This window comes from Trachurus japonicus, chromosome 19 (assembly GCF_045865225.1).
Source record: "Trachurus japonicus isolate A0001 chromosome 19, Traja_1.0".
Taxonomy (NCBI): Eukaryota; Metazoa; Chordata; class Actinopteri; order Carangiformes; family Carangidae; genus Trachurus; species Trachurus japonicus.
The window spans coordinates 3,937,428-3,960,474 of record NC_140925.1 but is presented as its reverse complement, the minus strand read 5'-3'; the positions used below and the strand labels follow the sequence as shown (position 1 = coordinate 3,960,474).

The following is a 23,047-nucleotide window of genomic DNA, read 5'->3' as shown; positions in this document are numbered from 1 at the left end:
ACGTCTTTTTTTCTACAACACCAGATGAAGACGATGAAGTAGAAGAAGAAGCCGTTGGTCCGGAGTCATCCAACGTCGTCGGTGACTCGAGTCGAGTTTTCCGAACTCTTTGACTCAGACGTCTGATCCCAACGTGGATCATGTGGGACGACGACGACGACGACAACAACGCCGACGACGACGTCTCTGATTCGGTGAAACTTGAAACTTTAACTTCATGTGAATCTGTGGACGTGAGGCTTCGCCGAGGGAGGAAGAGGAGGAGGAGGAGGACCGGGCTTCAGTCTGGCCGCCGGAGGAGGACTGGGCTTGACCGGAGGCACGGGGGGAGGACAGGGTTTGAGCTGAAAAGGAAACACATTGTGAAGTCAGAAAACTGTTCAGATATTTAATATTTTATTCTGCTGGAATTTTTATTTGGTGCCAAAACAAAAAAACCGTCTAGTGATGAGCCCCATGACTGCAGCTTTAAGATGAGACTTTAATGATCCCTGCAGGGAAGTGGAGTCTCACATGTTACAGAAGCACAAGAGGCCAGTTTACAGAGGAGGGAGGCGGATAAAGGAGTTTTTAAAGGGATAGTTCAACATTTTGGCAAATTGGCCCATTGCCATAATCCCTATAGTCATAGCAGTAGGTTCGTTACCTTTAATTGTCAGTGCAAGCTATTTTTAGAACGGCGGAGCAGAGCCGTGAGCTGCTCAGAGCTACGCTACGGAGGCTCATGGGATTTTCTTGGTTTCCCTCATCAAACTCATCAAATACACAATCCAACAACTCCAAAACGCTCTGGTGGACAAGTTGTGACCTGCACATTCACCATGCTATGAGATAATAACACAACGTTACCAGACAGAGTTGTTTTAGAGGGAAATTCATGCAAAACCGCTGATGCGCGTTGCGTTCAGGGACAGTTTTTCATCAACAGTCTCTGTATTTCCCTCTAAAACAACTCTGTCTGGTAACGTTGTGTTATTATCTCATAGCATGGTGAATGTGCAGGTCACAACTTGTCCACCAGAGCGTTTTGGAGTCGTTGGATTGTGTATTTGATGAGTTTGATGAGGGAAACCAAGAAATCCCACTAGCCTCCGTAGCGTAGCTCTGAGCAGCTCGCGGCTCTGCTCCACGGTTCTAAAAACAGCTTGCACCGACAAATAAAGGTAACAAACCTACTGCTATGACTATAGGGATTATGGCAATGGGCAAATTTGCCAAAATGTTGAACTATCCCTTTAAAAATGCATTCAGAAATAGAGCAGAGTGGCCTTCAGGGGTCGGTTACAACCTCCCAAAGGTTCGGACCTTGAAGGCAGCACGAGCGAAGTGACTGAGCAGCGTCATGATGAAACCAACACCTCTTCAAGATATGAAAGAGGTTTTTTTCCCGACTGACATGAAGGAAAATAAAAGAGAGAAGCTGCTGTGGTCAAAATAAACCGTCGACTAACCGACCGGTGAGCGGTGACGTCGTCGTGACTCACCTGTGGTTTAGTCAGAGGTGGTAAAGGTTTCACTGGAGGTTGAGGTTTAGTCTGTAGAAGAAGAAGGAGAAACACGTTTTTCATTTTAAACACATCAACATGTTCACATATAGATGTGCATGAGTTATATTTCCCCCTGAATCCAATGTGTTAATACGCAGCTGAAAATAGTCCCCGACTACAGGTAATACTCAGAAAATTAGAATATCGTGAAAAAGTTCATTCACTTCCCCATGATTGCGAACTGTACTGAACCAGACAGAGAGCTTTTAAAGGCTCAGGAACCCTTTGCAGGTGTTTTGGATTAATTGGCTGACGAGGCTGTGACAATTTGAGCTACAACATTGAACTTTTTCACGATATTCTAATTTTTTGATTGGGGTTTTCATAAGCTGTAAGCCATAATAATCAAAATTCTAACAAATAAAAGCTTGAAATATCTTGCAATGCCTGTTATGAGTCTAAATAATATATTCATTTCACCTTTTAAGTTGAATTACTTAAATGAATGAACTTTTTCACGATATTCTAATTTTCTGAGTATTACCTGTATAACCGACTCCAAAGCCTCTACTATCTGTGTTGGTTGGTTTTGATCTTTAAATCTGATTATTAGTACCTTTATCTAAGTTAATTTCATCATCTGTTAAACAACAGTTCAGCATCTTTTAATATTCTTTCTCATTTACGCGTGTTAGAGAAGAATCTCACTGCTCTACATACAGTAGTTTGTGCAGTTAAAGCAGAAGTAAGTGGTCCGGTCCAGAGCGATAGATATAATTAGCGATAGATATGTTATATCTATCGCTCTGGTCCGGTCGTTTTCGCTAATGCTGTGTTCCAGGCAGGCTTTTGAAATCGTAAATTACAGCTTCAAGTCACAACTTACGACTTTGTAGCGTTTCAGGCAACCCACTCGTGTTTTTCCGACCTGTTTTATCGGTGAAAGTCACTATAACGGCCACTCGTAACTTCCGACCGGTGAGCTCGTACCAGATCGAACTGGTACGACTTCACGTTCGGAAAAATACGAGTTTCCTTGAACGCACCATAACAGTCCTCGTCCCTACGTCGCCACATTCACGGCGTCCCTTGGCTGCACACACAGCCCTGCATGCCGTTCTCTCTCCTCATTGGATAAAAACTGTAGGATACGATAAATGTTTTCTCCTCGACTCAGAGCAGAGCAGAGTGACTGACAGACCCGTGTTTCAGTCCAAACACTCTATGTAAGTGATTGCTGTCGGAAGATATAACTATTTAAGACTTATATTAACACAAATATATCACTTACTTCTGCTTTAAGTTGATCTTTTGTCTTTATTAGTACCTTTATCTAAGTTAATTTCATCATCTGTTAAACAACAGTTCAGCATCTTTTAATATTCTTTCTCATTTACGCGTGTTAGAGAAGAATCTCACTGCTCTACATACAGTAGTTTGTGCAGTTAATGGTCAATCCCTCTGTGTTACAGTGGAGAGCTGTATGAATCAGAGGACCTTCTGTTAGATTAGAGTTGGAGACAGTTATCTGCTCTACTTTCTCTCTGAGGAACATGTCAAGGCCATGGTTTCTCTCTGGCGTCTTAACTCTGACTTTCTGGCCGTTTGCAGACACAACTGTAGAGTTATGTACTGTAGATGATAACAGTCACCGTCACTGGATAACACTGTTGCGTGGGGAGAGAGAAACTATTGTTGCTCTCCCATCTCCTAGCTGGTGTGACTCTTTATCTTAAAGGGATACTTCACCGAAAATCAATAATTCACCAATCATCTACTCACCGTCATGGTAAGGAAGGGTTTGGAGAACTTTCAGAGTCATCAAAACGCTTTAGGAGTTCCAGGGGGGGTTCGGCTGGTGACAGATTTTATATATCATATATTTTCATATGATGGTGGCGGATAGAGTTCACTTTTGAATCGTCCAAAACACACACTATGAAACATCCAGATACCTCCATACTGCTCGTCTGTACTGACCCAAGTGTCCTGAAGCCGCCACATGGAAAAAATAATTTGTGTGTTTTGGACGATTCAAAAGTGAACTCTATCCACCGCCATTACATGAAAATCCGTTGCCAGCCGGAGCGTTTTGATAACTCTGAAAGTTCTCCAAACTTTGGGTGAAGTATCCCTTTAATGTTTATGCCCAATAGCCAATAGGATGTTGTGTGAGTGCATCTCCGCTTTCAGGCTCTGTCCACCTTTCTAGTATTTTATATATATATTGTCTTCTTGTTTCTTTTATTCCTTACATTCCTGACTCTTTTATATCTTGAATTTGAATTCTTTTAACATAAATTAGTTTCCTTTATTATCTATGAGTGAATCTGAGATGATGTTGTTTATATGAAGCTGCTTCTCCTCAGTGAGACTTTTAAGGTGAATGTGATCCTCAGGCTGTTTTTAGCATCAGCTCAGGTTTTCTTATAAATAGATAATTAAATAAATAAATAAATAAATGAATAAATGAACTCACCGGCTCAGGTTGTGAGGTAGACACTGATGAAGATGAAGATGTTGACACTTTGTTTGGAGGCTGTGAACAAGAAGCGATTGTGTCATTAGTTGAACTAATCGATGTCTGGAACGAATGTGTGTGTGTGTGTGTGTGTGACTGATGGACTGTGTGTGACTTCCTGTCTGTACCTGGGGGGGCGGCCGGCTGGGGGCCACTGTCACCATCAGAGGGGCCCGGGGCTGCGTCGCCGTCGAGGCCATGAAAGTGGGATTACTGATCTGAGGCCGGTCCTTCACGCCGGCCTCATGGAACATCGGGTTCAACTTGCCCGGAGCCGAGTGAACTTTCCTGTGAGGAAGAAACGAGTTCAGACCAGGGTTCCTACAGCTTAAGCCAAGTTACATTTAAAGGGATAGTAGCATTTTTTTTAAAGTGGGGTTGTATGATCTGCAAATAGCCCCTAAGTACTTTAATTGCAGTAGAAGACTCTCTCCACTCCTCCCGTTAGCAACGCCAGCCCATAGCCCTGCCCAGAGATTTACAACATACATTGTTGTGAATGGACCCAAAGAAACGGCCTATTTTCACGGCCTAAAAGAGGTTTTACCTGAAAAAAAAATACACAGTTCCATTGTTCGCTATAATATAATTTTTTCCAGCCCCTCAAAGTGCAGGAAAAACGCAGTTTTTATTTGGACCTAAACAACTGCTGATCGGTGGGCGCTAACCCTGGGCGGAGGGATACGTGAGTTGGTTAGGTCCAAATAAAAACTGTGTTTTCCTGCACTTTGAAGGGCTGGAAAAAATTTTGTATTGTATTGTAGCGAACAATGGAACTGTATTTTTTTTTCATGTAAAATCTCTTTTAGGCCGCGAAAATAGGCCGTTTCTTTGGGTCCATTCACAACACTGTGTGTTGTAAATCTCTGGGCAGGGCTATGGGCTGGCGTTGCTAACAGGAGGAGTGCAGAGAGTCTTCTACTGCAATTAAAGTACTTAGGGGCTATTTGTAGATCATACAACCCCACTTTAAAAAAAATGCTACTATCCCTTTAAGACTTTTTAAGACGTTTTTAATAGACGTTTAATCTAGCTGTGGAGAGGAGATGATAAACTAAAAAGGACACGTTTGCTCGTCGGTACTGTACTGTATGTTTCCATCCAAAGTGATTCAAATAACTGGGAAATGCGCATTAAAAGAAATTTGAGTTCTGTGTGTTTCCATTAAAAGTACGGACTTTGGTGAAAACTACAAACTCGCGTGAGTTTTCCGCAGCTCTCCTTTCAAAATAAATGCATAAAAAGTCCAGAAAAAAAAGAAAACTGACTCGGGAGCTGGTGGCGGTGAGAAATTTAGCGGTGATGGCCGCCACTAACTTCTCTATGTCGGAACGTTACCAATTATTTTGAGATTTGAGACTAATTACAATCATAAAATCCCACTTACCTACTAAGTGTTAACATTTTTAAGACGTTTGAAAATTTGATTTAAGACATTTTAATGCCAATTAAGGTCTTGTTTTTAGATGAATGAATTCAATGCCTTTTAAGACTTTTTAAGGATCCGTAAGAACCCTGTCAGACAGGAAGTGAAAACAGGAAAAACATACGGTAATGGATGATATGAAAGAGAAGAGAAGAGAGAGAGAGATATCCGACCTTTTGGAGCTGTAGTTGTCCATGTTGTCCCTCTTATAGCACTTCAGGGCGGTGATCACCACGGCAACGACCAGCAGGGCGGAGACGGCGGCACACACTCCGGCTATTATCCCCGTCTGACCTGCAGGCGCAGAGGAGGAGACGCTGTTTAGATTCAGCTTTATGCGCCACAAGACACTTTTACACAGCGCGTCGGATTTATCAACAAGTTGTTTTTGCTTTACGGACACAAACAAAGTGACAATAACTAGACCAGCTGACCGGCGAGGTGGATGTTAGGGTCCAATACCGATATTAGAGAGGAAAAACTTTAGATAACTGATGAATAACTCAATGTTTACGTTAAAGGGATAGCTCAACATTGTGGCAAATTCCTCCTCTCACCATAATCCCTATAGTCATAGCAGTAGGTTCATCACCTTTAATTATCGGTGCATGTTGTTTTTACACAATCCAACAACTCCACAACGCTCTGGTGGACAAGTTGTGACCTGCACATTCACCACGCTATGAAATGATCATGTATAATTATGTAACATTACGACACATGAAGCAAAATTTACTCTGAACTACTTGTACTTTTGAAATCCCTCCGCCCAGCAGCCGTGTCTGGAATGTAGTTCCGGCTGCATTGCCTCTAAAACAACTCTGTCTGGTAATGTTACATGATTTTTTCATAGCGTGGTGAATGTGCAGGTCACAACTTGTCCACCAGAGCATTGTGGAGTTGTTGGATTGTGTATTTGATGAGTTTGATGAGGGATTATGGAGAGAGGAGGATCTGGCTAAATGTTGAACTGTCCCTTTAACACATTCTCAAATATGGTGCAATAACCTTTACACTGAAACATTACTCTTTAGCTCTGAGCTAACTGCTAATATGAAAACAAGTAAACTCCTGTTTTCGTTTGCTTTAGTTACTACTAAATAATTAGCATTAAGTTCAATTAGCTCTGAGTGCAAGTAGCTGATCAAATAGCAAATCAATGCTTTCCAGATTAGCATTTAGCTCAAAGCTAAAGAAAGGCTGGTGTTTTTAGTAGACGTGGCTTAAGTAAACGAGTTAAAGGGGGTATCTGCTAATCTGGAAAGTAGTAAACTCTTAATTTCATTACCTAAATGTCAATGTTTTAGTAATTACATTACAACTGAGCTAATCTTTCAGTAGCTAAAGCAAATGAAAACAGGAGTTTACTACTTTCCAGAGCAGCAGTTAGCTGGGAGCTAAATGTTGTATTTTATTTTCCATATCAACATTTAGCTGTGGGCTAGATGCTTATGTTTCAGTATACGTAGCTAAAGCTAATTAAAACAGGGGTTTATTATTTTCCAGTCGTCAGAGAAAACAGCTACAGGCCGATGAGCCGAGGATCAAGAGGCCGCTAGCGACCGCAGCGCTGACACCCTTCACCACAAACACAAACCTCGACTCAGTGTCTTAAAGGAGGAAACGACTTGGAGCCGCGGCGTCGCCTCGGGTGGCGCGACTTCTCAGAAACTCAAGTCACAACACGGACTCTTGTTCTTTAATTAGAGATGCTGAGTTTGTGTAAAACTGAGGAGGTTAACAGTTACAAAACTGCAACAATCAATTAGCTGATTGACGGATAATCAACGTGTTTCTGGTCTCATGAAGGATCCAGATCAAAAGAGACACAACATTTCTGTTTCATTCTGTCATAGGTTAATTAGTGACTCTAAATCGCCTGTAGATGTGAATGAAACTGTGTCACCAGGGATCGGCCCCACTCCCCAGATAAGAAGGATTGTCAATGGATTGATCACAGATAACTAAACTAAAACCATCTTAGCCGACTGTGTTGACTGTGTATTTATTTATATTTCACATTATATTTTTGGATCTATAGCTACGTATTCGTTATATATAAGACAAACCAGTTGAACCTCTGCAGAAAGAAACAGTCTTTCAGCTTCAGTTTTCACCACTCCACTTAAAATTGCAGCTTCATTATTTCTTCATTCGTTCTGGTGCAGAAAATAAAAACATGTTGCACAAGCTGTTGCACAACGTTCAGTGTTTAACTCTCTTCTTCCCCTTTGTTTGGGTTTAGAGGCGTTTCATTGTGAGAACTGAGTCACTCAGTGAATAAAAAAAACACTTTTTTTCTCTTGAAGTTAATTAACTTCTAGTGCAAAAACAGACGGTGAAGTGAAGGTTAGAAACCAAAAGGATTTTAAAGGTGGAGAAGTTTCAGGTTTATCATTAACAGAAGAAACACATCAGTCATAATGAATCATCTCTGTTTTTACTGGAACAGTGAATCAATCAGCAGCTTTGACCTGAAGACCAATTAAAAAGGAACTGGTTGGTGCCTGTTGGTCATTTTAAATCTTTAATCTGCAGCTTTTTGACTCGATGACTTCAGTTTATCTGGTGTTTTATCGACGCAGCGTCAGTGTGAATGATCTCTTAGTGAGTTTAAATAAAGAAGAAGCAGAATATCCAGATACTTGTGTGAAATGTTTGACTGAGAAAGGCACTTTGATTCATTGTGTATGGGAATGTCCTAAACTGGTAGCTTTTTGGAAAATGGTTGTTCACACTAAGAAAAATCACAGGTATTCAGAGATGATTAGAGAGATGGCAATGTATGTTACATTAGAAAAGCTAACCTATGTAATCAGGGGTAAAGTACAAGAATTTGAAGAGGTGTGGGCTCCCTTAATGGACTTTCTCAAGCAACAATAGATTATATCTATCTGTAGGGCTATTGAGTGTGACAATTTTATTTTATTTATTTTATTATTGTTATTATTTTACGTGGGTATGTATGTTTGTGTGCGTGTTTATCTTTATTTTCTTTTGTATGTATGTATGTATGTGTATGCAGCGATTTTTGCCTGCATTTCATTGTGCAACTTGTGTGGTATGTGTCAGTGTGTTTTGTATATATTCTTATCGGAAATCAATAAAAAACATTGTTCAAAAAAAAAAAGCAGAAGCAGAAGCAGAAGGGCGTCGGTACCTTGCGGTAGATCAGCGAACTGGATGTCGCAGTAGGGTGGGGCCCAGCCGGCGTCACAGTGGCACTCGTTCTTGTGGTTACAAACCTGCAGAAGAAGTGAAGTCAGATTTGAGTCGCACCGATCGATCGGATTGATGTGATTGATCGGCTCTTTGATCCAGATGTGACACAGCTGGTTCACTTCACTCACCCCCCTCTGGTTGCACTTCTTTGAACACTCCTCCCTTTTGCCGTAAACAGCCACATCCACACACCTGTGGTCGAAACACACCTGTGCACACACACATGCACACACACACATTAGGGGTGGGATTCACATAAGTATCGCGATTTTTTTTTGACGATTTAATTTTTTTATTTTTAGAATTTAAAATTATTATTTTTTAATATTGTGCAATGTGCATTTGTTAGCCTTTTTTACATACAGAGAGTCCAGGTTTTGAAAAGGGTTTAAGTTGACTTTATAATGGAGTATGTTAATTTATAGGCTCCTACAGTATTTGTGTGCAGATAAATGTTAAAATGTAGCAGTTTACCTCAGTCTATATCTCATTTTGTCAGAAAGGTTTCAGAAGCCTGTTTTTTCTATACTCTTTTATTTTTGCCTCTTTTATATATTGCTGCTAAATAAATCTTAAAAACTGACTTACATGTGATGTGTATTTTTGGGGGAAATATGGTTCCTGGGATAGTCTGTAGGCAATCATAATCATTCAACTGTTTCACTGGTGTTAAAAATGCAGAAAACTAAAAATCAAGAAAATCGGCAATATCGCAGGATCGCAATTTAAATCGAATCGGCATCCAAAAAATCATAGAAGAAACGAATCCGGAGAAAAGCGTATCGCCCCAGCCCTAACACACATATATACTGTACATGCATGAGTGAGCAGCAGTTCACAGACACACACGCGGTGATGGTGAATAAATGTTTGTACCTTGTTCTCTCCACATTTGGTTCCTTTGGGCACCATGTCCATGTTCCGGCTCTTGTCGTCGTCCACGGCGAGTTTACACTCGATGCCGAACACCGGGTAGCTCCCTCCTTTACCTGTGATGGGATAGCCGCCTCCGCCACAAAATATAGATCCACACTTGGAGTTCCTACAAAGTAGAAGAAAGAAAGAAAGAAAGAAATCAAACAACTGCTGCTTTAATGGCTTTTGAAGGTTTCTGGACAAAATCTGTAATTGTTTTTGGTTCATGTATAATAAAGTTACATTTGATTAAAGGGACAACGAGGAGTTTTGGAAAAGCGAAGTGTTTTCACACTACATTTATGAGCCTCCGCGCGCACCGTGAAATTCTTTGACCGGTGCAAGACAGACTCATGTTTTCATTCATCAAGAATTAAAGTCAGAGGTTCGAAGACGATCACATATCGTTGTAGTTCCGACCATAAACGGTGATTCGGCGGCGTTATTCTCATGACTCGCCACGAAACCGAAAGTAAGGAAACGCTGGTCGGCTCGCCCAGCATTTCCACCACCACTAATAATAACAAAATAACGCTAGAGACAAAACAATATATTTATCGAAAATGGGCCCATTAACAAGTGTGGGTAGCGGAGATTCATCCACATTAATATGAGACTTTTTTATAACCAAATAGAAACTCCTCGTTGTCCCTTTAAAGCAGCACATTTGTTCATTATTAAACATTGGAGAAGAATCCGACTGAATAAATAAAAAACATGTGATTCATTTGTGATGTGTGTGAATCATAATTAACTTTGGGCTCTGATTAATTACAATTAAATATTTGAACAGTTTTACATTTCCCAGCCCCTCCCCCTCCCTCTCTGATACGTACTGCGGTAAACACGGCGTGAAGCCGAACCTGCTCAACCCACAGTTGGCTCCTTCCTGGCCACGTTCGTTCAGGTTGAAGCACAGATCCGGTCCCACCCGCGCCTCTGAGGAGACGACATCCAGCGTTTACAGATCTTCAAACCTCTGACATGTTGTCTCATCATTTTCATTCACTATTTAGTCGCTTGAACATTTTGAAATTCAGGGACTTAGTTGAATACATTACAATACAAACCATGTACAAAGCAATAAATTAACTTCTTCCTCAAGATATCCAGAATCTGTTTAAAATGAAGGATTCCAGTTATAACCTGAGAAGACTGCTATTACTTGAGAAACCAAAGACTCGAACTACTGTAAAAAAAATAAAAAATAAAAAATCACTGTCTTTCTGTTAGAGGGGTTAACATCTGGAATAATTGTCCTGAAAATATTAAATTATGCTGTACTCTAGTCGGCTTTAAAAGACTTTATAAGAACAACATAATTTCTCGTTCTCGTTGGAAAATTACGTTTAATGATTTTGTACTATTTTGGGTTATGCGCTGTCTGTGTACAATTCTTTATTTTGTTGTGATCAGAAATTTAAGTGTACTGATTAGTTTCAACTGTCTGTAATCTGATCCTTTTGTATAAATTAGTATAACTTTTTTTTAAGGTAAAAGGGGTAGAGGTATATAAGCTTTGGCTTCTATCTACACCCTTTCGGTTATATAAGCTTGATATATACTGAAATAAATAAATAAATTCAATTCAATTCAATAAATCAAAGTGACTGTCATGTGTAAACCATCACGTTGCTATGGTTACCTGGTCCGAACAGCCTCCAGCAGTGCTGCTCGTGTGTGGGACACTGGCCGTCGTAACAGTATCCGTCCCCGTGGTCGCTGCACGGCTTCCCGTTCATCTCGAAGGCGTCTTCGGGACAGTCCCCCGACAGGCCGGTGCAGAACTCGGGCAGGTCGCAGTCGCTTACCGAGTTCCTGCAGATCCCAGCGCCTCGGAACTGAAGGTTAAAGCGGGTTATTGTAATCCAGAGTCCCCCATATGGGTGACTTGAAGACATGCTGCATAACAATAACAAAGCCCCCACTGCACTGATTATGAAAGAATATGGTCATATTATACGTCAAATTAAACAGCAGAAGCTGGGCTACAACGTGTAAAAACCATGTTTATATGACCCAAACACAGCCCAAACACTACTCAAACAAACAACTAGACATCAAACTTCATAAAGCACCTCTGTGTGGACCCAGTCGCCACATTTCTGGCTCGTATACTACTGTACATAAAGCAAAACACATCAGCGACCTCTCATCTGAACGTGAACATCGGGGCTTCCCCCAGCAACAGCAGCTAGCAGCAGCAGCTAGCAGCAGCACGGCAGAGGGAGAAGACAACAACCAGCAAAGTCGAGCAAAAACAGACACTGCGTGGCCAAAACATGGTCGTACATTTGCTCTTACCTTTGCTGTTTTGCCGTGAAAAGGTTGTGTTATGGGTAAATCCACAATATTTCCAGTTGAACTCTGCCTAGTGTGTACATCTGAACTAGCCGGGCCGAAACCCGACGGCGCTAGGACCCTACCATGGATGTAGGACCCTACACGGAAGCCTGGTGCGCGCGCATACAACCCCACGTTGGCCTGCACGTGGATCTGCTGATCTGACTGGTTCATGGCTGTCACATGGCTGCCAGTGCGGCCAATCACATCGACCTGGGTCTAGCGTCATTCCTCTCTCTCTATTGGTTAAAATGAGCCGCCCCTCACTCGAATCGACCACTGCGCTGCAGAGATAGAGGCTGAAAGCCAAACCAGAGACGTTCTAATATGAGAAGGGCTTTGGCCAAACCCACCCAGAAGCTGCTCTGAGCAGCAGTACGCAGAGAGACTGAATCCACTATTTTAGTTATTTCCAATCGGTTCCAGTAGATTTATTTTCAGTTAGTTTATCCAAATTGTGTGAAAATAAAGATTAAACAATAGTTTATAGTAGCAGGTGGTTCCAAGCTGTGCCAAAAATGGACATTTTGGAAAGTTCGCCTGGATATTTTGTAGTAAAATCTCAATCATTTTGTCCTGCTTCAATTAATCAGAATCAACCACTGCAGAGACAATGTTCACATGTTGTACAATGATTTTATAGAGAGTTTGAGCTTCATCAGCATTATTCTAAAGGGCACTCATCAAAAATATGATTTTTTTTTTAGGCGAATATTAATTTTATTAATTTTTTTCTGTGTGTCATCTTCATTTACTCTTCACCAGTAACAGATATACTGAAATTTACACATTTCAGCAATTCCTCATTTTTTTCCCTTTACTATGACACCAAAAGTATTCAAATAGACCTTGTGGTTGCAGAGATATACTCATTTTATTATGGATATGCAATTTTCGAGAAAAGGCCTAAAAAATAGGCTGGATTTTAAAAGGTTAATTAAGAGAGAAATCAAATCTAAAGGTTGGCAGAGCTCGCACAACAAAGAAAAGTTTCTGTATCACCATTTGTGGAGTAAAACTGTGGAATAATATGAGTACTGAAATCAAAAACATTTCGAGTGTAATCATGTTTAAAAAGAGACATAAAGAAATGATTCTCCAGAGGTACATTGAATAATTCACACAAGGTGTTTGCTTGCTTACTATTTGGATTAAAATGTGGCAGGAAATGGTACATAGTGTAATGGAGGAATGAAATAATAAATGTATGTCTTTGTGCTATGATTTTAATTAGAACATATAGTTAAAATTATAGGGGTAGGATTAGATAAGTTTATACTTCTTCCTACTCCTTTTCGCTCATGTGAACTGCGTTGCTTATGAGATGTTACTTTTTTGTGTATACATTTTTGCTGTTCACTTATTTCCTTATTATTATATTATTATTTTATCTTATTTATTTTTTATTTTTTTACATTGTTGTTTACATGATCGAAATAAAGATATCAATCAAGTCACACGACACGGTGAGGAGAGGTAGATGTGGCGCTCGGTGACCTGCACGCCAAACGTCTCATCTGAGGAAGGATGTGGTGAGTCGCTCTCTGTTTCCTGTTATTACTGAGCTGCAGTCATTAAACCAGCCGCAGTCATTAACGGGCAGCGAGGCGAGGCGAGTCCGAGCGACCTTCACCGTGGTCGGACTCGAACAGCAACACCCACTGGCCTCAGGAAATCTCTGATTGTTTTTTGTGAATCCTGACGACTTTAAAGCTGCAGGTTTAAAGGTCAAACATCTGGACAGTCGCGGCTCAAAGTGTAGAAAAGATTCACTTAAGTACAGGAATTAAAAAAAGACTGAATACTCATGAAATCGTCTGTTTATGCAGCGAGCTCGTTTTACATGACTGGAAATGTAAAAATAAGTTTGTTCAGTCCAGAAATAAATCAACTTTAATCAGTGAAACAAGTAGAAACTCTGGTTTTTAGGTCAAATGACTTGATATCAGTCAACTAAACACATCCCTGAACCCACTGAACCCAGAACCTTCTTCTTTAAGAGCAAATGACTTAAGATAAGTGAGATATAATGAAGTCGTTTCGTCTTTAAATCGGCCAGAGCTGCTCCTTCTTCTCCAAACAAACATCTGGAAACTGTTTGCACATAGAACTGGACCCAGGATAGAAACATCTGTTCAATCTGTCAGTGAATATCTGAGTCCTGTGATAAATAAAAGTGTATTTTTATATTTTAAAGGAACAGAACAACAGGTGAGTTCAGGGTCTGAACCTACCTGACAGTTTTCACAGCACTGTCCGTGAGCGCACTGGGATCCTTCAGTGAGGCGACAGGTCGCAGCGTCACAACAAGAGTTCCTGCATTCCTGGAAAAACATCAGATGTTAAAGGGATAGTTCAACATTTTGGCAAATTGGCCCATTGCCATAATCCCTATAGTCATAGGAGTAAGTTTGTTACCTTTAATTGTCGGTGCAGAGCCGCGAGCTGCTCAGAGCTACACTACAGAGGCTCATGGGATTTCTTGGTTTCCCTCATCAAACTCATCAAATACACAATCCAACAACTCCACAACACTCTGGTGGACAAGTTGTGACCTGCACATTCACCACGCTATGAGATAATAACACAACGTTACCAGACAGAGTTGTTTTAGAGGGAAATTCATGCAAAACCGCTGATGCACGTTCCTGTTGGGGGCAGTTTTTCGGCAAGCAGTCTCTGCATTTACCTCTAAAACAACTCTGTCTGGTGGTTTGGAGTTGTTGGATTGTGTATTTGATGAGTTTGATGAGGGAAACCAAGAAATCCCATTAGCCTCCGTAGTGTAGCTCTGAGCAGCTCGTGGCTCTGCTCTGCTGATCTCAAAACAACATGCACCGATAATTAAAGGTAACAAACCTACTGCTATATGATTATAGGGATTATGGTGATAGAAGAATTTGCTAAAATGTTGAACTTTCCCTTTAAAACAGCAGCGATGATGAAACATGAGTCGAGTGTGGAGTCCAGATTGAAATCTCTGCCAACACGCTGAGCGCACAGGAAAACTATGTTGACTACTTGAGGCCGAGCGCTGCTGCCCCCTCTCCTTTATTATCCGTGACCTCGGGCAGGAAACCAGGCGGCTCCGCTCTCTGAGGTTTATATTTAAACTCTCCGAGCTGCTTCTTAAAAATGACTCATCTGCTGCAGAGTGAAGCAGAGTGAAGTTTTTTTTTTTTTACCTCCACGGTGCCACAGTCACATTCCTCCCCGGGGTCGAGCATGGCGTTGCCACAGCGCGGCCCCACGGCGACGGTCTTGAGGGGGGTGGGTTTGCTCAGACAGCCGGGCCGAGCTCGCTCCAGGAAGTCGGAGAGTTGCTCCACGCTGCAGCTGCTGAAGAGCTCGGGGAACGCCTTGTTTCCTGTCCTGAGGACGAGAGAGAGAGGGAGAGAGGGAGAGAGGGAGAGAGGGAGAGGAGTCAGTGATGAAACTCAAACACACTTAAAAGAATAGTTCACCCAAAATTCAAATTTCACTCATTATCTACACTCACCCTCATGGTGACTAAGGGCTGGGAGAAGTTTCAGAGTCCTCCGTGGCTTCTCTGAGTTACAGGGGGTCTCAGTGTAGCAGTGCATGTCCATATGACGGTTGCAAATGGATACCAACTGTCTTCGTAACAAAAAGACACACCAAAAAACATCCAAATACCTCCATGCTGCTCGTATGTAATGTCCGTCTTGCATTGAAGCCCCGAAATGTGAAAGTCTATATTTCAAGCTTGTTTTGTAGCGGAAGCTTCTCGAAGCTCCTCTTCCCGGTTCGTCAAATTTGGACGAACTGGGAAGAGGAGGGAAGAGGAGCTCCGCTACAGCTTCCGCTACAAACAAACTTGAAAAATAGACTTATTTAGTTTTTTTCGGGACAATTTCGCATTTCGGGGCTTCAATACAAGACGGACATTACATACGAGCAGCATGGAGGTATCTGGATGTTTTTTGGTGTGTCTTTTTGTTACGAAGACAGTTGGTATCCATTTGCAACCGTCATATGGACATGCACTGCTACGCCGAGACCCCCTGCAACTCAGAGAAGCCACGGAGGACTCTGAAACTTCTCCCAGCCCTTAGTCCACATGAGGGTGAGTAGATGATGAGTGAAATTTCAATTTTGAGTGAACTATCCCTTTAACTCATAGACGCTCCAACGTCGTCGTCGTCCACATCTGGAACAACCCCTGTCTGGTGTCAGTGTTTCCACCAGATGTTGCAGCAGCTGCAGCAGCATCAGTCTGATTCAGAGCTGAACCACTTCTCTCTTTCTGCAGCTCCGTCCATCGTCATCACACAGGAAAATAAAGGCTGGAAAAACACTGGTTTTCTATGTGGGGGCCGGGGCCCAGCAGGGGGCCACCAGGGGGTCCTCAGCAGGAAAAACTCAATTTAAAGGGATAGTTCAGCTTTTTTTTGAAGTGGGGTTGTATGAGGTGCTAACCCCACCACAGGTGCTCTAGTGTTTTCTTTTATTTTTTTGAAGGGAAATTGCCGTTTTTTTTACAATCTGGACCTTATTTCTAGCATAAAATACAATCAAGTTACGTTCAGAGGTCAGTAGGTCAACCTACAGACCCAGGATGTTGATAACAGCTAACCCTGGACTGGACTCAGAGGGGACTAGCACTAGCCTATCATAACAATATTGGTGAAATGAAGGAGTTTCTCTGCAGATAATGTGTTATTTAGAGGCTGCATTCTGCTGCCCTGTAGACTCCATTATACGGATATACGCGGCTCTCAGCTGGAGCTAATTTCGTCGGAACGACTTGTAATGACACCAAAGTTATCTGGGTGAGTAAATGATCGTATTTTATGCTAGAAATGAGGTCCAGATTGTAAAAAACGGCAATTCCCCTTTAATGGACTGGGTTTTATCTTATTTCATTCATTCAACAACAAGAGACACAGTTTGATTCTGCAGCCTGGTTTCATCTCAGACTAAATGTTTCATACAGAAAATCAACCTGTGAGCTGGTGAAGCGTCGTCTGCAGCGGTGAAACCGACAGGAAGTGACTGGACTGAATGTGTCAGTGTTGAAGTGTCCACAAACATTTAGCCGCATTATGTTGCATTTTTTTGTGGAACTGAAATTTGATCCTTCCCATCATGCAACACAAAAACAACTAAACTACAATCCAAACATTCCTGCTCCTCAGCTCTGCAGATCTCACGCTGACACAGAGTCTGAGTCTGTCTGTTTGTCCTAACTTTGTTTTCAGAGAAGCTGTATATACTGTATATATATACTAACTAGGGCTGTCAAACGATTAATTTTTTTAATCGCGATTAATCGCATTTTTTCCATAGTTAACTCGCGATTAATCTCTATTAAAAATATTATATATGGCGCTTTGGACTTTCAACACTCCAAAGTGTTATAATCTCTAGACAAACAACTTTTAGACCAGACCTAGTAGGCTAGCTACCTAATCATAACACATGATGCATGAAACTCACACAGAATTGAAACGAATTGCATCCAGTGGAAATTGCCCTTTACTTTGCTACGTCTCTGACTGGCCATGTGCATTTGTTGACGGTCAAAAAATCAATACATTGCCACATGCATTTGTTGACAACCGATGCCGTCAAAAAAATCAATACATTGCCACGTGCATTTGTTGACAACAAAGCCGTCAAAAAATCAATGGATGGAGCTGTGGATATATGTTAGACTGTGTATATTTGTGTAGCAACCAACTTGAAGGTGCCTTACCGCCACCTACTGGACTGGAGGTCCCACACTCCAGTCCTCCAGTCCAGCAGACAGAGGACAAAATGGGCCGTGATTAACCGCGATTAAAAAATTTAATCGCGTTAATTTTTTAAATTAATCTCAACGCGATTAACGCGTTAACTCTGACAGCCCTAATACTAACATAAAGTTTTTATAATTATTATTAATATCATCATCATCATCTTGTTCCTCACCTGAGTTTTTCCGCCATCACACAGTCGCTGCTGAACGACGGGCCGCACACGCAGCCGGCCGCGTCGTGGGAGAGGCCGAAGTTATGGCCCATCTCGTGAGCGATGGTGGAGGCGAGGCCGATGGCGTTGTCATGGTGATCCTGGAGGAGACATGAAGAAGAAGAAGAAGTTCATACAAACGCTTATTATTACTATTTTTTGTTTTTGTTTGTTTGTTTGTTTTTCTCTGCTATTTAAAAATGTATTTACTACAATATATTTAAATACTGGTAACCTTATTGGTTCCGTTTTTTGTTGTTTGTTTGTTTTTTCCTCTGGTTTAGTTTAGTTTGTTCATTAGCTTGTTTGTTTGTTAGTTGTTGTCTTATGTTTGTGTTTTATGTTTTATATTGTAAAAATGCTGGGTAGCTGAATTTGGTATGTAGGACAGGCATTAATATAAGCATTATGCTTCTGCCTGTGCCTTTTCAGTCACTATTTTGTCGATAATGTTTGTGTCGATAATGCTATTGTGTGATGCGACTGAATAAAGAATTTCAATCAATCAATCAATCAACGCTCAGAGACCACCTGCGGATGTTGGAGGGGTCAGAGGTCGGCGTCTCACCTGGTTGACTCCGCCTGAGTTTTCGGTGCACATGGCGAATTTGTTGGCGAGTCCGACCGTGTCCGTGGCGAAGTCGATGCCGCTGGTGGAGAGAAGAGAAGAAACAGACGTCAGGATAAGAGAGAGAGAGAAGCGGCGTCTGCACCGGTTCAACAACAACACACACACACACAAGCGATGTCACAGATTTTTACTAAGTCAGACGACTGTGGGACAACGACAAGGAGCATGAGCAAGCAAAACTGTAAAATTCGAAGATGCAGGACAACATTCGGTCAATCATCCCTTTCAGTGCTGCGTAGATACACACCTATGGAGTTCTTTACCACCAGAAATCAAATCCCAAACAGAATTAAAGATGTTCAGTGCTAGAGCTAAACATTGGCTTAAGCAGCAGCAGAAATGTGAACATTAACTTCTCTCAAGTCACTGTCAATACAGCATTTTACTAATATTTAATGTATTTAATCTGTGCAATTTCTTAATCTAAATTTTGTAGCTGTGTTTATTTATTCATGATATCTATTCACTGTATTATTCACTGTATTTGTATTATTGCACTTATTGTAACGGTATTCAGTATCTTTTATCCTTCTTTAGCCCGACCAGGGACAAAGACTGCAAATTAGCTGAAGCTAGACGTCTTGTATGCATCACATTTTTCATTCTTTGTGGCAACGTTGTACGGTATGTATCGTCCCTGTTAAATAAACATTAAAATAAATAAAATAAATAACAACTACACAACGACACTCGTCCTCACGTCACAAACTGGGCGTTGTCGTGTCTGATCGTCTTCAGCAGGTCGGTCCGGCGCCACAGCAGGAAGCGGTCCAGCGTCGTCTCGGAGTCGACGTCGACGGCGATGATGTCTTTGTGCGTCCAGATCTCCAGGCCGACGAGCAGCACGCGGATGTTCAGGGGCCGGTACAGCTGCAGACAGAGGAGGAGGAGGAGGAGGAGGAGGAGGAGACGAAGGCTCAGCGCCATGGAAACACTCAACAACACGAGCTTCGACTGAGAACAGGACGAAAGAAAGAAAAAAAAAGAGTTGTACCTTGTCGACGTGATTTATGACTCCGAGGATACGGGACTTAGTTTCACTTCCGTATCGTTTATACTGGAGGAAGAAAAGAGACAAACACAGTCAGATTTATGGAGCAGAGCAAAAAGGACTAATGACACTGTTTATGTTTGTGTTCGTCTTTACCTCAGTGTTGTCGACCACCACGTACAGCTCCACAAACATCTGAGGACTCGACTCAGATTTCTTTTTCTGAAACAGAGAAACAACTTTAAAACTCATTAACTATTAAGAAAAAAAGGAAAAAATCCAGAGTGCTCAGAAGGTTCAAAACATATGACGAAGGTGCTCTTTGGTGGGAACATTGGTCAAAAGAGGAAAATCCAAGGCACTCTTCTTCAATAATATAAAAAGCCTTTATTTATACAATGGCTATATCGAATAAAAACATTTGAGTGGGTTATAGCCCATGCGTTTCATTAACTATTAATTTCTTAATTATAGTTCATGACTCAAAATAACATGAATACAAAATAAACAACTTTGATTATCACTTTCTAATAACGAAACACTAGGAAGCATTAGTTCAGCGTAATTAAACAATTCCTCATTCTTCCTACTAATTAGTCTGTAATTTATACACATGTTTAACTCTTATCTGATGAAACACATCATATGAGCTCATAATGATGAATTGTGCTTCACTAATGCGTTACAGTGTGTAATTATAAAGTGTTTTGAGACTGATTAGACATAAAATAAACATGACAATAATAGTAAATACATATTTAAAATGCTCTATTGTGATATTTCAGTTTAAGGGAAAATTAAACGCTGCAGAAAACGAGGACATTAAACACATCAGTGTGTTTCCAACCTCATAGAAACATGTCGTTTTGGCTCGGGACGTCTTTGTTAGGAGGAAACAAACTTCAAGAAAACTATTAATAAACTTGTAAACGGCGTCTTGGTGGTGATGTCACGTACCGACGCTCTGGTCTTGAAGAGTCCAGCGGCACGAGGTTTCCAGTCCTGGTCCTGGTCGTGGTCGTACAGCGTGGTGGCGTTGGAGGTGGAGCCGCAGCCGGGGCGACCTTTGACCTGCAGGTCCTCCTGTCTGTAAACTGCGTGGTCTCCGTCGTCCGTCTGTCCCAGAGGCTCGATCAGGTAAAGCTGCCGCCGCGTTCTGACGAAGCCCCTGCACCAATCAGAACACAGGAACGTTTATTAGTGAAATATGACTCAGAAAACAGACGGAAATTATCTAAATATTTTGAAAATAACGTCTAAACATGTCAGTTTGGTATAAAGACGCTTATGTCAGTGTTGAACGTCATCAGATATTTAAATTTGGGTGATACCACTGAATCCGTTTCACAAAAAACAGGAATATGAAACTATACAGTAAAAGCAAAAGAGACACAGATAAAGTCTGATAACAAGAAATCAAACAGGAAATTAAAAGAAAACAGAAGCTGATTCAGAAACATCATCGTTACTAAACTCCATGAAGCAACAGATGAAGAAATGTTTCAGAAACTTCATGTGTGTAAGAGAGAGAGATGAAATGTTTCGTTACCTAATCCCTGAACAGATCCCGACGCTGACCGAGGAGTCGTCGATGCCTTGGACTCGACCGTGGTAATAACAGAGCTCCTGAGAGGAAAACACAGTTCATTCTTCACACTGGTATTATCAATACACACTCAGCTGTCAGAGGTTTACGGCCTAATGTCCCGGGGTCTTATAATAAAGATCAACACACGCTCACAAGATAATATTACACACACTAATGTTATTTCAATTTTTTGGACTTCTTGTTTTGAAAACTTGGCTTTAACTCAGGAAAACAGCTAAAAGTTAAAAGGTCCTAAAAGCAACAGTGTTGAACTCTAAACATGTCAGTAAACACAAACACAATAAAACTGGAATAAAAACAACAATAAAAGCCACAAAAAACATTACAACAAAATGAAAACCTTTTACAATAATTGAAATATTGAAATAACTGAACAGATCGGCTAAAATAGGAACATCTGGAAGTAAATGGGATGTCATTAAAGGCAACAACATCAATATTAATGTTAATTTTCATGAACTTTTAGTCTCCTAAATCAGTTAATTTGATTAATATCTTTGAATATTAAACCTCCTCCTCCTCTCTCACCTCATTGGGCGACGTCGTCACTCTTTTCCCGTCCTCTGAATAGTGAGTTTCAGTGTAGTCTCTCCCAAGCAGATCACTATAAAACACAATAGTAACAATAATATTATAAGAGAAAGAAAATATATTCAATTATATTTTACATTTAATCTGACAGAAATAGAATAAAAAGCAGTTCATACTTGTTCTTCTCCAGATGAATAGTGTGGTTCTTCCCTTCAATGGTCAGTTCATACTGCACCGTGTCGGGGTAAAGCTGCAGTCACATGACACATATCAATCAATATATCATAAATATAATTAAACGTAAACGCAGAAGCTGAATAGATGCACTAAATTACTTTCCAGTTTTTTCTATGGATTTTGTTTGACATGTTAAATATTTGACAGGCTGCTCTCCACTCACCTGGTTTTCCTCCAGGCTCCTCCTCTGTCTCTGGTTCAGTCTCTGAGGTCTGACCACCTCATAGCGCTCCACATGGGACAGCAAACCAGAGCTGAGCACGATACACACTGCACACACACACACACACAGTTTATAGCCTACTACACATCTACACAGAGCATGGAGTCAGATGCATCTTCACAAAATCACATTTTAATCATATAAAACATAATTTTAACACATATTTACCTTATATAACTACCAGTGAATTAAATCTAGAATGGAGTTCTTTATGTATTTTATATATAAATCCCATTTTTTTTGTCAATAATTCCCTATAAACACGACCTTTTTGCATCACTAATTAATTAACCTCTAAACACGACACGGATGAGCAGCAGAACAGGCATTTTAACACAGTTCATAAAATATTTAATGAAGCTGAGGCTGATTGGTCAGAGACTCTGGAACAAAAGACCTCAAGTTTTACACTCAGGTTTTATTCTACTGTAAAAAAAAACAAACAAAAAAAAACAAGCAAAGATGTTAATCTGTTGTTTCCGTCTGCAGCAGGAAACTGAAAATATTTATGACTTTTAAAACATTTTGAAGGTTTTTAAGACTTTTAAACCGTTTTTTTTTATCCTGCGCTGCAAACATCGACACTCCTGATTAATGAATACATTAATTAGTCATTTTACAGCGCAAATGTCAAAAATAAAAAGTGTTTTAATGCAGTTTTACTGAAAATAGAGTCGTTATAAATGGAGGGTGGACATGACAGTTTTAATGTTAAACCTACTTTTGTTTGTTTGTTGTTGTTTTTACCGTTAAAGATGTTTGTTCTGCTCAGCAACTCCTCCACATTAATATAAAAATACAACAATAATGTGATTAAAGTGAAGAACTTACTCCATGAGACCCACAGCGACAACATGTTTCTCCCCGGTCGCGATGCGCTCTGCTCGGCCACCGCCTTCACTCTGCCCCGCTCTCCGCCCGGTTCTCCGCCGTGAATC

The 23,047-nt window shown here is 40.9% G+C and overlaps 1 protein-coding gene across 1 annotated transcript; it reads right to left on the bottom strand.

Annotated features, from left to right (window-relative positions):
• adam8b (ADAM metallopeptidase domain 8b) lies at positions 1 to 23,034 on the bottom strand. Its single transcript, XM_085761590.1, has 23 exons — positions 22,941 to 23,034; positions 22,050 to 22,156; positions 21,826 to 21,899; positions 21,647 to 21,722; positions 21,059 to 21,135; positions 20,467 to 20,677; positions 19,666 to 19,731; positions 19,513 to 19,575; positions 19,219 to 19,388; positions 18,456 to 18,537; positions 17,849 to 17,988; positions 15,100 to 15,286; positions 14,149 to 14,238; positions 11,217 to 11,412; positions 10,408 to 10,510; positions 9,533 to 9,698; positions 8,785 to 8,865; positions 8,595 to 8,679; positions 5,608 to 5,728; positions 4,137 to 4,296; positions 3,967 to 4,026; positions 1,485 to 1,535; positions 1 to 344 (listed from the first exon to the last, which is right to left on the bottom strand). Exons 1-23 carry the CDS (start codon positions 22,963 to 22,965, stop codon positions 216 to 218), a joined length of 2,520 nt encoding a protein of 839 aa, XP_085617716.1. The 5' UTR covers positions 22,966 to 23,034; the 3' UTR covers positions 1 to 215.
• Between the last annotated feature and the right edge of the window lie 13 nt (positions 23,035 to 23,047).